At 49.7% G+C, this 12,698-nt stretch overlaps 1 protein-coding gene across 2 annotated transcripts in view; it reads right to left on the bottom strand.

Annotated features, from left to right (window-relative positions):
* Positions 1–6,315: 6,315 nt before the first annotated feature.
* The window catches only part of LOC116950087 (paxillin-like), a 45,828-nt gene continuing 39,445 nt past the window's right edge, over positions 6,316–12,698 (bottom strand). For both annotated transcript variants that reach the window (XM_032967523.2, XM_032967524.2), the window contains one exon: positions 6,316–12,056. In XM_032967523.2, the coding sequence (XP_032823414.2) occupies positions 11,790–12,056 (267 nt within the window). In that variant the 3' untranslated portion in view covers positions 6,316–11,789. The remainder of the gene's footprint in view (positions 12,057–12,698) is intronic.

The raw sequence follows: 12,698 nt of genomic DNA, 5'->3' as shown, positions 1-12,698 counted from the left end.
CCACATCTTGGAAGAGGTGAGGAGCACCCACACCTACGTCTTGGAAGAGGTGGGGAGCTCCCACACCTACGTCTTGGAAGAGGTGGGGAGCTCCCACACCTACGTCTTGGAAGAGGTGGGGAGCTCCCACACCCACGTCTTGGAAGAGGTGGGGAGCTCCCACACCTACGTCTTGGAAGAGGTGGGGAGCTCCCACACCGAACCCGACCTCACTCCCTGCCCGCCGTCCCGCGCCAGCCGAGTGGACGGACGCAGAGGGAGGCGCTCGCCGGATTGCTTCGCCTGCCGTGCCGGGAGATGGAACCAGCGAAGCGGCGAGCTCCGCATTGCCAGTCCGCTGCCGCTGTCCGTGACACCGCAGGGCAGGCAGCCTCCCCCACCCCCGACACAGTCACAGTCTCTGCTCCTGGAGCGCCGCGTGGTGTTTTCACGACGCGAATTGGATCTCACGCGAGCGAGTGACCAGAACTACGCCGCGGTGCGAGTAGGAATAAGCGGTCGTGCGGCTGCCTCGGCGTAGCGTCATCGCACGAGGCATTTGGGATGCTGCTGGATGCTGCCCATCACGCGCCTCGGTATTTGTTCGGCCTGCGTACGCACCTCGCGAGTTATCGGGGACTGCGCTTTACCCTCTAATTATGTATTATAACGCCATTCTTCCATAAAGCGGCGTTCTTCAGGAAAGCGACTGCCGCATGGCAGGAGAACACGAGAACACGACTGTAATGCCACTAACATGTGGTGCAGCATTCTCTCACATCGGACAGCAGAGCACAACAGAGCATTCTCCTGATTAGTCAATGGATTGAAGGTTCAACTCCCAAGCTCATGAGATGCAAACATCACGCCTTCACCGCCTCCGTCACCTCCCCCCGGAAAATAGATTCGTATAAGCGTGTCCAAAGTAAACAATGCTGGCCAATACTTAAAGCGAATTAGGAATAAAAAAACAAAGACAATACTTGAATGATCAAAATACAACCACACGAATCCTTAACGTGTAACCGGAAATAAAGTGGTAAAATACGTGGAATGTGAGGATAAGCAGGACGCAAAGGATCCACGATATTGGATGTGCACACATTCACAAAGGGTGCCCGCGAACGTCTCCTGCCACTTCGTGTCCAGGCCGTTACGGCCACGTGAGTCACAATTAGAATATTCTCGAGATTGTGAGAGGGCCGTTTAACCCCCACGTGTGATGATTATTAAAGTAAAGACCAAGGGTGCGGCTGTGCTTCCGACTTCCCAGAGCGCCTTACAATCCGGAGGACACGGTGCCAGCAATGGCTTAACCCACCAATCACTCGCGCCAGACGGCATCCGACGTTGGGGACGGACAAGTCGGAGAGGGTGTTCACGTCGCGTTTCTTTAAATCACCACAACTGCACCAAGTTAACACAACGAAGACCACGCGGTTGACACAATTCAACACGACGCATTTTTTTTTAAAGCAACGCGACTTCGACGCGGCCTTGTGAAGAACACGGCCCTCTCCATCTCCGAACAGCAGGAGATCAGCACCGTGTGTGTGTGTGGTTGCCACGGGAGAAGAAAACACACTGACATCTAAACTGCAATTTGCATGCGAGATACGAAACAAGTAAAATATACCAACGTGCCCACGAGGACAAAGTAACCATTTGTTGTATAAACTATCATGAAGAATGTATCGTGACAATGTCATACGGAGATTAAAATACAATTATCGGTTCTTTGGCAATGGTACACACACACACAACCTCAAAAAAGATTAATTTCCACCAACAGACTTAAAAATAAACTTGATAAAAAAAATATACAAAATGGCACTGCTTTGAAGTAGCCCGCGTATGAAAAAATAGGCTCATATTATCTCAGAATAAAGACAGATTACCCTCTAGCATGTCACCACAGCAGTGACCCTCTCGCCAAAGTGTGCACGTCTCTCTGTGTGAATGTCTCTCCGCTGTGTGAATGTCTCTCCTCTGTGTGAATGTCTCTCCTCTGTGTGAATGTATATCATCTGTGTGAATGTCTTTCCTCTGTGTGAATGTCTCTCCTCTGTGTGAATGTCTCTCCGCTGTGTGAATGTCTCTCCGCTGTGTGAATGTCTCTCCTCTGTGTGAATGGCTCTCCTCTGTGTGAATGTCTCTCCTCTGTGCGAATGTCTCTCCTCTGTGTGAATGTCTCTACTCTGCGTAAATGTCTTTCCGCTGTGTGAATGTCTCTCCGCTGTGTGAATGTCTCTCCTCTGTGCGAATGTCTCTCCTCTGTGTAAATGTCTTTCCGCTGTGTGAATGTCTCTCCGCTGTGTGAACGTCTCTCCTCTGTGTGAATGTCTCTCCGCTGTGTGAATGTCTCTCCTCTGTGTGAATGTCTCTCCTCTGTGTGAATGTCTCTCCGCTGTGTGAATGTCTCTCCGGTGTGCGAGTCTCTCCTGTGTAAATGTCTCTCCGCTGTGTGAATGTCTCTCCGGTGTGCGAGTCTCTCCTCTGTGTAAATGTCTTTCCGCTGTGTGAATGTCTCTCCGCTGTGTGATTGTCTCACCTCTGGACTCCCACGCTTCCTCCCAGAGTAAAACCGCACAGTGCCATTGGAGTTGGCCGAACATGCCAACGCAGGACCCAAGAGAGTCTTCAGACCCTGTGTGGCATTACTGGGTGATTACGGATCTTGTTTTTACGATTATTAATTCAACGTCACAGACGCAGGTTTCACAAGCAAACACCACCAGCTTACACTACTGGTAGGAGGCCACGTGACGAGGTGGCATGAATAAGGGCTGAGCCAACGGAAGGCAGCGCATTGCCGAAATTGTTCCTCTTGTGACACATAGTTACAATGTATTGTTAAAAGGCCCCACCTGCACAGCATTAACGTGGCTCATTCAATCGCATCAAAGGAACCCCCCACCCCACCACCCTCCCCTGTGGGCTGCACGAGAGACGCAGCAGCTCCTTTTGTAGATCCACTGCTGGATGACGGCCATCCCACGCCGCGTTGAGGACACAGCCCCCGACAGCCGCCTGCGACAACCTGGCGTGCTCGCTGGAAGTTCGCCCATCGAGCAAGCGCCGTCAAAGCTTCCACCCCGCAAAAAGCGTCCCGAGGTGCGAGGCGGACCGGGCGCACTCCGTGCGTGCGGCGTCGTGGACACGGCGTGGGTACAGACGCAGCTTGGCGCACCGCGCGCGTTCGCGACGAGCTGGACTCGCGAGAGCGTGCGACAGGGAAACGTCCCGACCCATGTTACACTGTGAGAGTGTGTGTGTGTTAGTTTATTAAACGTCCCTATCCGAGCAAGAACTACTGCGGTTGGGACGCGCGACTCGTAATTGAAACGTCACGAGCACGCACACTTCGAGGGGTTCGGTAGGCGGGGAAAAGAAAGCGTGGCTTTGCGTGCGGGAAGGCGACCGCCTTTGGTTTGACGGAGGGGACGCCGAGCGCCGGGGGATGGAATGAGCCGCCACCATCACCGGCTGAGGGCTGCCAATGGAGAAGACTGCCACCGCCGTCACCACCCCCTCGTTCGAGCGGGGAGACGACACTGAAGCTCGAGATGCCATCGACATCTCAGCCCCCACTGTCTTCCCTCCCGCCAGAGCCCGCAGCGGCAGCTGCACGAGTAGACGGCGCCACTTTCCGTGCGACAGAATCCCTCGACAGAATCTCTCGACCGCTCAGGGCAGCCACTCTCTCGCCGCCTTCACACGAACTTGCACCTTAGGCGGTCGCCAAAAATGTGGCCTAAACCCACGCGTAAATCGCAGTTGCAACGCCGTCCCAATCCTGCAGCAGGCCCGGCACAGCCCGTACATGGTGGCGGCCGACTCGTTCCGACAGCCACCTGGGAGAGAACCTGCACGCCGAGCGATGTCGACGTTGAGTGATCGCAGTGAAGCGATGACTCAAAAGCGTCCACGCTTCGATGCAGGCTTGTGTTAAAATTAGATCGCGTCGATATCAATGTGGTGTCGTGAAACCCGCCACACACCCGACACAGCCAACTAGTAAGGGTTGGCACGTAAACAGAACGTGGCCAATTCGTGACTGGTACAGCACTACACCGGTGTGCTGGAGAGTAAACCCACAGCATTTACAATCCGAGTATGACGCCAGTAATTACAACTCGCATCATTTGTGGAGAAAACCTATCTGGCTGCGTGGCGGGTGGTGGCGGGTTTAACGGCGCATGTATATATTTACGCGATCTAACCCCAAAGAAACCTTCATTATGGATGTTATTGGTCGCGAAAGCCAACTGCGTGATAAACTGTCCATGCTTCGGCTGGGTGAGAATCATTCGCGGGTAACTGTTGCTGTTGCTCTGCAAAATAAATATCGTCGCACCAACACCGGCCTTTTAAAACACACATTTAGGCAGCAACGTGAAAAAACAAGTGAAGTTTGAACAGAAACACCCCTTTTATGTATTCTGAGTGTCTCGCAGGGGTGGTGAACGTCCGGCCCGCGGGCCGTATGAGGCCCGCGAAATCATTTAGTCTGTTCCAGCCATCACATTATGGGTGAGTTAATTAAGTGTTTGACCAAATATAACAGGCTAATTTTCAAGTTGATCATTTTTGTATGGCTCGCGAATGATGTTATAAATATTAAAGAATGTTATTAAAGTTAGTCTACGTAAATCACGAATAACTTGTGACGAACACAATTGAGCGAGACGCCGCCGTTACACGACCATGGCTCAAAGGTTCGTGTGGAGTTCTGTTCGTGAGGAACAGAATTTGGCGTTCCGTGCACGAATTAAAACATTCGGGGGGGTAAGGGGCTCTGTGTAGTCGCCAATGTAGATACGGCTTTACATTTGTCATTATTATTAAAACCTATCGCATCAAAACCGCGGAAGAGATCTTTTATAAAAAATACATTTTATATGATCTCGGATTTGAATAGTAACAAAAATAGAATCTACTTATACTGGTAGGAACCTCCTGGTCACACCAGCCCACACGGGATTATTGTGTCCGTCCGTCCGTCGTGCATCCAAAAATGGGAGGGGTGGGGCTGGGTGGAGAGGGGCTGGGTGGGGAGGGGCTGGGTGGGGAGGGGCTGGGTGGGAGGGGTGGGGCTGCGTGGGGAGGGGCTGGTCACCCCGTGGTGCCCTTATAAAACTCAACGTTTAACCTACTCACGCCGGCTTGTGCCCGCCCTCACAGTCGAGCATATTTGCGGAATACACCACGTGGTGCCGCCGTTGACCCTGGCCATTGACCGTGCAACCCAGCTCCCTCCCTCCACAGGAATGTGTTTCACTTGTTTGCGGCCACTGGGTCAAACATTTGAGGACAAATTTAAACATTGGGCGTTTCTTTCAGAAGCGCTGCTCTTTCAGAGGGGGTTTTATAACCAAAACTCAGACACCTGGTAATGCACTCTTATCACGATGCACGCACATTACATATTAAATGGTATAAAATGTTAAATGAGCATTTCTGCCATCTGCTGTGTTTCTCCAGATTAAAAAAAAACGATTTTCACGTGTATTTTAAGATTCAAAGCTTGGCGTGGAGTCTGTAAACCCTTGCCACTTAGGGAGACAAAAGCGGCCGGCCTTCACAGGGGCCACTCGCTAACTGCATTTGTCCCAAAACGTCTGTGAAGGCTATAAGAGAGGTTGATCTTCGTCTTTTTACAACCTTATTGTCACCGGGCACACGCTTGGGGTGCGGTCTAACTTTCCAGAAGGACCCTATAATCCAGACAATACGGTATCTGTATTCCACATTTGCATAACTCTTTTTGCCCAACTCCTTCACGTTAATTCGTAATCGGTTATTTTGTTAACTCGCTGCAGGAGAATTCTGAATATACAACTGAACCAGGGCACCCTTAAATTTTGATTTGAAGCTTTCGTGACTGCAAGGATTCATCTTCTTTGGTTCTTTCGGTAAAGTCACGTAGAATGAGAATAAAATAATAAAATAACACAATAAAATTCTCACGACGTTTCGGCCACAACGCAAGCGGCCGTCTTCAGGTACAGAACTGTCATCCCGACAGTTCTGTACCTTTCATCTGAAACGTCGTGAGAATTTTATTGTGTTATTTTATTATTTCATTCTCATTCTACGTGACTTTACCGAAAGAACCAAAGAAGACAGGGCACCCTTCTTCCTGAACACTGCGCCCCGATATTTTAAGCTGCCACAGCAACGTTGACTCAACACAGGCAGGATTGCAGAAACGCGTTCAACACATTTCTGCCGCAAATACATTTGTGCTATCCGTGTCGGTGTCACGGGTACAAAGACACTTCACGACCGGCAGTGAAGCACCGTTGTGTTATAGCACGGCCCCAGAAAAAGTCATTGCAGAACGATATTAGGGCCTTTATTGGACACTAAAGGGGACAAACATTTTAAATGCCAAGCCAAAGGGTGCTTGTTGCGTGGCAATCAAAACCAAAATGTTTATTTCCCAGACCTTTAATAAACCGAACGAACTGCGGTGCTGAACGTAATGGTTTTTGTTTGTTTTGTTTGGTCGTTGGTGACCGGGCTGTAATCATCAACTCTCTAGACTCTCTAGAGGTCGACTCATTGACTCGTTGAAGTTAGGTGGCACGGCGGGAGGGCAACCCGGTGCCCTTCTCAGAATCCCTCCCTGGGTATGTTCCGTGGCCGTGCGGGATTACTCAACTATTTTGTATTTTACCAGGTAAGGCCCCACTGAGCTATGGAGCACTTTTTCAGAAGCGACCTGGCCACAAATGATAGATCAACGAAGAGGCTTATCGCGTGGAAATGTATAGCAGCCGCCAAATAGTATAAACGCGTGGTGACGTTGGTTCCAAATGGAGGGGAAAACCGGAGGGCCCGGAGAAAAATCCTCGCGACCACGACGAGAGACACCGCAAACTCCAAATATACAGCAGCAGCAGGCGTCAGGGACGGGATGGAATCCACGACCTCCTGCATACCAGGCGATGAAGTTAACATCGCCTCGCCACCGCGCTAAATGTACGAATGAGAAGGCTCGTGGCGAACGGAGGCAATGATGTAGAAATGAACCTGGATTCGAACGCATAACTCTTAGTGGTGGCTGGCTCAAAGCTCTGATTGGATTAGCTCATCGTTTGGGGGCCAGGCAGCAACTTTGACAATTAATTTGACGAAAACCATGCAAGTCATCAGAACTGTGCTCATTTGCATACCAGACTTTATATTTATATATACCCAGACTTTTTGTTTATTTCAAATGCAAAACTCTACACCGACAAAAGAAGCTGTTTGTTAGTGCACCAAATGATGATTTTGTAACGTAAATAAAAAAGCATTAATTTGTGTATTGTACAACAAACTTATTTATGAATTCACCAATCTAATCTACACCAATGAAATGACTACAAAATGCGACAGCAGCAATTGACAAACGCATTACAAACCGGACGAATCATTTGAACACGTAGGAGGCTTTCGCGATCAAAATTAACCACAAGAGGGTTTCCGTGTTAAGATCGCGTAAACATAAACGTGTAGGGTAGTGGCGGGTTTAACGACACATTTAAATTTACACGATCTAACTCGAAAAAAACCTCCGTTAGGGACAAATAATGTTGCGTGTACATTAACACATGAATGACAAAATATCTTCAACGCAAACAGCACACCACAGTTGTAAAGGAATGAACCAATCTTATCGAGTTAATTAACGTTACATATCGGATTATTTTTGCATAGATTGGCAAACAGTAAACCTCTGGTTAGTCATCACGGTAATACGGTGGTTATGAAGGAGGGGAACAGCAGTCTCTCAACTGTTATAACCCAGTGGGGTCCACACAGGACAAAGTTCACCCTGGATGTGGGAAATTTAAACTGCAGTATTCCCTCGCTATTCACGAACTTGCTATCCGCAATTTTGGCTATCCGCGAATCGCGTCTGGAACTCTACACGACTGCTGCATCGAGAGAGAGATAAAGTGATGATGAGATATAAAGCTATGAGAGAGAATTTCATGTGAGAAGTGGTGAGAGAGATACAGAACTTCTCGAAGCATCTGCAGACGTCGGGCGTACGATATCTGAAGAGCCACTATCATGCTAATTACGAGCATCTCCGGAACGTATCCCTCCGCAAACGAGGGAAGACTGCACCGATAATGGGACTCGAATGTCCCCGGCCTTTCAAAACAGCTAAACCAGGATGCAATGCGCCAAAGTGGCATTCTATAAATGTAAATAAAACAAAAAAACCTCACTTGGAAATCACCACTGAATAAAAATAAAAAGGCACAGAGACTCTGACACGTTCAGTACGAATGCCACCCAACACCGTGGCAATTAGAAGGGGGTGATTTTCGACCACATTTGCTCCGTCTGCCGGCCCAACTTTTGCCGACGTGAGATCGGCAAAAAGCTCCTTATATTTCTGGACAAACCTCAACATTGACCCCAAGGCACTGCCAACCGACGACCCACTTCTGTGGCAAATCCGAGTCTTCGATCTTCGCATCGTGACCATGGCACGTGAGAACCCCAATCCCTCCTACGCCACAAGACCACTCGACTCCCCCTCCACCCCCCACCCCCAATAGGATAGGTTAGGAATTCAACTCACCCCAATACCGTTATCTCTCGAGCATCAACAGAACGAATAACAATTTGAGCCCCTACCACAGGAACGTGGAATTTCTCACCGACGGCCTCAGGGAGTGTGACAAAAGAGGGAGCAGAATTTCCCGTGCACGTTTTTGAGCAAGGAGACGCCGACATTTCTGACACGGACGCCACCGGATTACAAAAATAAAGAGGCCCTTCTCTTCCCATTACATCGCAATGCATAAAATATCTTCAAGGCCCCGCGCGCTTTGCCATCCCCACACAGTGCCCGATGTTGGCAGCGTTATGCACCATCACGTGTGATGTGTGCACGCTCTTTAAGCGTCACATGCACGGCGCTTGAAATGAAAACACATTTTTTTTAATAGTCCTCAAAAAACGCCTCTTTCTTATCAGTCCATAACTCTTTTAACATTCCCAACGGAAGGAACTTCACTGGTGTGTGCACATGTCCATAACCCTGTTCTTTTAAATCCTTAAGCCCGTCTTCACATGATTATAGCCCGTGGTTAAATCGGTACAAACTGGTTCTGTGTAACAGGGTGCAGAAACCATCCCTGCGTGGCGCAGTATTCGCGACAGCGGGACACTTAAACATCGGCGAGGAGATGACCGTCAAAGCTCACTGGACAGAAGAAAGAGCAAGTGGAGCAAGTCGGCCGTGCCGTCAATAATCGAAGAATTAAAAGGATCGGATATTGCTGTGGTTTTCAAACGAATAACTGTGAATGCCTAAAGGACCGTTGGCGATTGCATGATTTATTACCTTGTTTTTTTTTTCCCGAGTACTGTACCGTAATTTTCTATATATGTAAAAAACACTGAAAATGTTGCCATGTGTAGGATGCGATATAAGAGTAAAATCCAATGACATTAAGCCTCTGAAGCCATACGCAGGCCCTGCTTTGCTGGTGGACAATGCATTTTGGGAAATTGTGGCCTCTTGCCCTCTTGCTGCAGTCAACATTCGGCGGTGGGCGCGGAGCGTCTCCACAACGCGGGGAGGGGGGCAGTGGCGCTCGCTTGGGGGGGCGGCGACGCGGCAGAGAGGGAGAGCGGGCGCGCTTTGCCGTCGCGGAAGGTTCGCGGTTCGAGCCCCGCGGTCGCCCCACCCGGTTAATACCGCGGGCGCATTTGACGGTAAAAAAATATATATAATACCACGCGCGGTCCGCTTCAAGGTGGCCATCGGAGATCACAGCGGACGTTGGAGATTTCGGACCGCGTGCGCCTGCTTGACATCTGTGCAAAAGAGCTCCGTAGCTCGTCGGCTTTTTCCAGGATAAAGAAGGATTCTGATTCTGAGATCCCGTGTACGTTGTTTGAAGATGAGTCGGAAGCCGCGTGCGCCGGGCATCACGGTCCGTATTTGCCGAATTTGAAGAATTACTGAAGGCTGTACTCATCTGTGAAGCGTAGCGCCTTACGCTGCAAGAATTGCGCAAATACCAAACGTTCTAATTTTTATTCTTGGGATGAACAGTCCTATTCCTCATGCTTTGTGGAATCTCTTACACTTCAACGATAGCACCAGGTCGAGTAATCACCGCACGGCAATGACCAACAACCCTCCGCGCGACATGTTTTGGCACATGTTACCTGTACCCTGTCTGTCGAAAGAGACGCAACGGGATGAAGCTACCCACAGCAGGAAGATGGCGATGACGCTTGTGACCTCAATGTAAGTGGAATCAGAATGGGGTTGCTATTGCTTTAATGAGTCCCATTTGAAGCCGAATGTGGGTGTATGTGATGGCAACTCAGAGAGGGCGTTTACATTTTAATTTCAGATTGAATGCTAAACCCAGAATAAGGCAAATGCGAGTCAAACCCTTGAAATGCAATTTGCAGTTCATCGGGCGCTAGACATTTGATGGACGTGTCAACCACTCTAAATCAACCACAGGGTCACTAAGCAAATGACTCGAGGACACAGAGTTGTGTTAGAAATGTCATTATCTCAAAGGCAGAGGTCAAGATGCCACCACAGCCAATGCCATTCAAGCCCCACCACCTTACCACCACTTTATTCTGTCTGTTAAGATATTGCAAATGTTGGAGTCAATACCTCACCTCCAGGTTCTACTCCGTGTCTCATCACCCTCACCACCACCACCATGATTTGGCTTTAGGTCTTCCCGGGGGTCACCAACCTCTGGCTGCCGCTGCAATGCCCATCTCAGTCACCCACCCTCCCCTCCATCCTGCCCATGTGTCCCACCCATATCACAACCTCTTCCATGAACTCCAAAGGTTAGCAAGCTCCACCCAAGTAAAATCCATGACGAGTTTTGACTGCAACAAACATTATTGACCCGTGGCCAAAAGAACCACACTTAGAAATGTAGCCCATCTCTCGAGCCTGGCTCCCTTTCTTCCAATGTGATGTTTTAAATTTAGCAGTACTGCAACCAATGCGATGTTTTAAATGTAGCAGTACTACAACGGGATCTGCCGTTATGGGGACAGGCACCCCTGAAAACGCGTTGCAACTTGGTATCTACGAGCGTGTCAAGGTGGGTATACAAGTCATCCCTGGACACAGTATATGGCCATATCCCTCTGCCCATTCTGAGTCATGTAATAAGAGGTTCAGTCAACAGGGTTTGTTGGCATGAGTGCCTTTTCAAGGCAAGAATGTTAACATTAACTCCAATTCATCCTCTCTCGTTTATGACTTCAGTTTCCCTAAAAAACTATGCAAAACCGATATAAAATACCACTTCTAAGAGAAGCCAAATGTGGTTTCTCGATGATGGAGATGCTGGCCCCTGCTATTGGAATGTGGAATTTACACCCACAGCTCTGCGCAGCCAATGGAAGAGCTCATCTGAGCACCGAGGCATGAATTTTAAACATTACATTTAGTCTCAAGATTAAAGAAGACGGACGCACGAACTGCGGTCAAATATTTTCGGGAGTTACACTTTAAAGTAGAAAATGCGCAGCTCTGCAATGACTTGCTCAAGTGACCGCTGGCAAAAGGACCTCCACTGGAGAGGATATTTAAAGTGGGGAATTTAAACAAAAGTTTTAAATGCCCCCTGGGGTGTACTTACACCTCGCCAAATTAGCCTTTCCCACATTCTAAAGTAACTTACGCCAAACAACAACAACAACGCCCCCCATTGAACTGAATCTCCGCTCATGACCCCTCTCGGTTGGCAAAGTCCAGAACACTGTGGGCCTCGGGAGACGCCGTCGGTTAGATGGCGTGCGCATCACCCGAAGAGCTTGATGAAGCAGGGGTGGCAGTAGGGCTTGTCGTTTTGCTCCTTGAACGTGCCCTTGTTGAGCTGCTTCAGGCAGAAGGCGCACACAAAGTGCTCCGGGTGAAACTTCTTGGCCATGGCGGTGATGCAGCGGCCCGTGATGGGCTTCTGGCAGCCGGAGCAGAGCGAGCCGCGTCGCTCGTGGTAGTGAACCTCGCAGTAGGGCTGGCCCTCGTGCTCGAAGAAGCTGCCGTTGATGAACGGGGTGAAGCATTCCTGGTGGACGCACACGCGCGAGAAGACACGCGCGTAAGGACAGTTTCATTCATCGCGGTGGATGGCGTTGCTGAGAAAGCGCCGCGTTAAGCGTAGAAACGCGCCGAGCGAAAACAATCTCCCCCCGCCCCCCCGCCGCCCATGAGAACGAATGCCGCGGTGGTGTCTGCCGCGTTCTGGCGAGATACGACACGAACACACACGTGGTGAGATGGCGGCACAAACAACTGAGACAAGGGTACCCTGTCGCGTACTGGATCATTCCGCGTACTGTATCACTGAGCTCAGCAGCGCAGCACAAGTAGGCCGCCGTCAACCACTCAGAAGCCACGTCATACCGGGGCATGTTCCGCGTCATGACGGGCCGAGTACTACGTTACAACGGTGTTTTCCGCCTTGCAACGGTGTGCCCATTCCGCTTTATAACGTTTTAGCGAAAGCGCGTCAAGCGAACGCTGCGTCTTAAAGCGAGGACTTACCCCTACATTGAATTGTCCCACGCTCATCAATTACCCGATTCGTGCAAATCAGGCGAACAGAGCAAAATGATACGAGCCGGATATTTCAAATGTGATGGTACAAAAAGAGACAAACACAATCGATTATTAAACAGCACGTGACTTGGCGAGTATTACTGCTTCG

This window comes from Petromyzon marinus, chromosome 38, assembly GCF_048934315.1.
Source record: "Petromyzon marinus isolate PM22_M1 ecotype Great Lakes invasive population chromosome 38, UKy_Petmar_22M1.pri1.0, whole genome shotgun sequence".
Classification (NCBI taxonomy): Eukaryota; Metazoa; Chordata; class Hyperoartia; order Petromyzontiformes; family Petromyzontidae; genus Petromyzon; species Petromyzon marinus.
The sequence above is the reverse complement of the archived record's forward strand: the minus strand, read 5'-3'. Positions and strand labels throughout refer to the sequence as shown.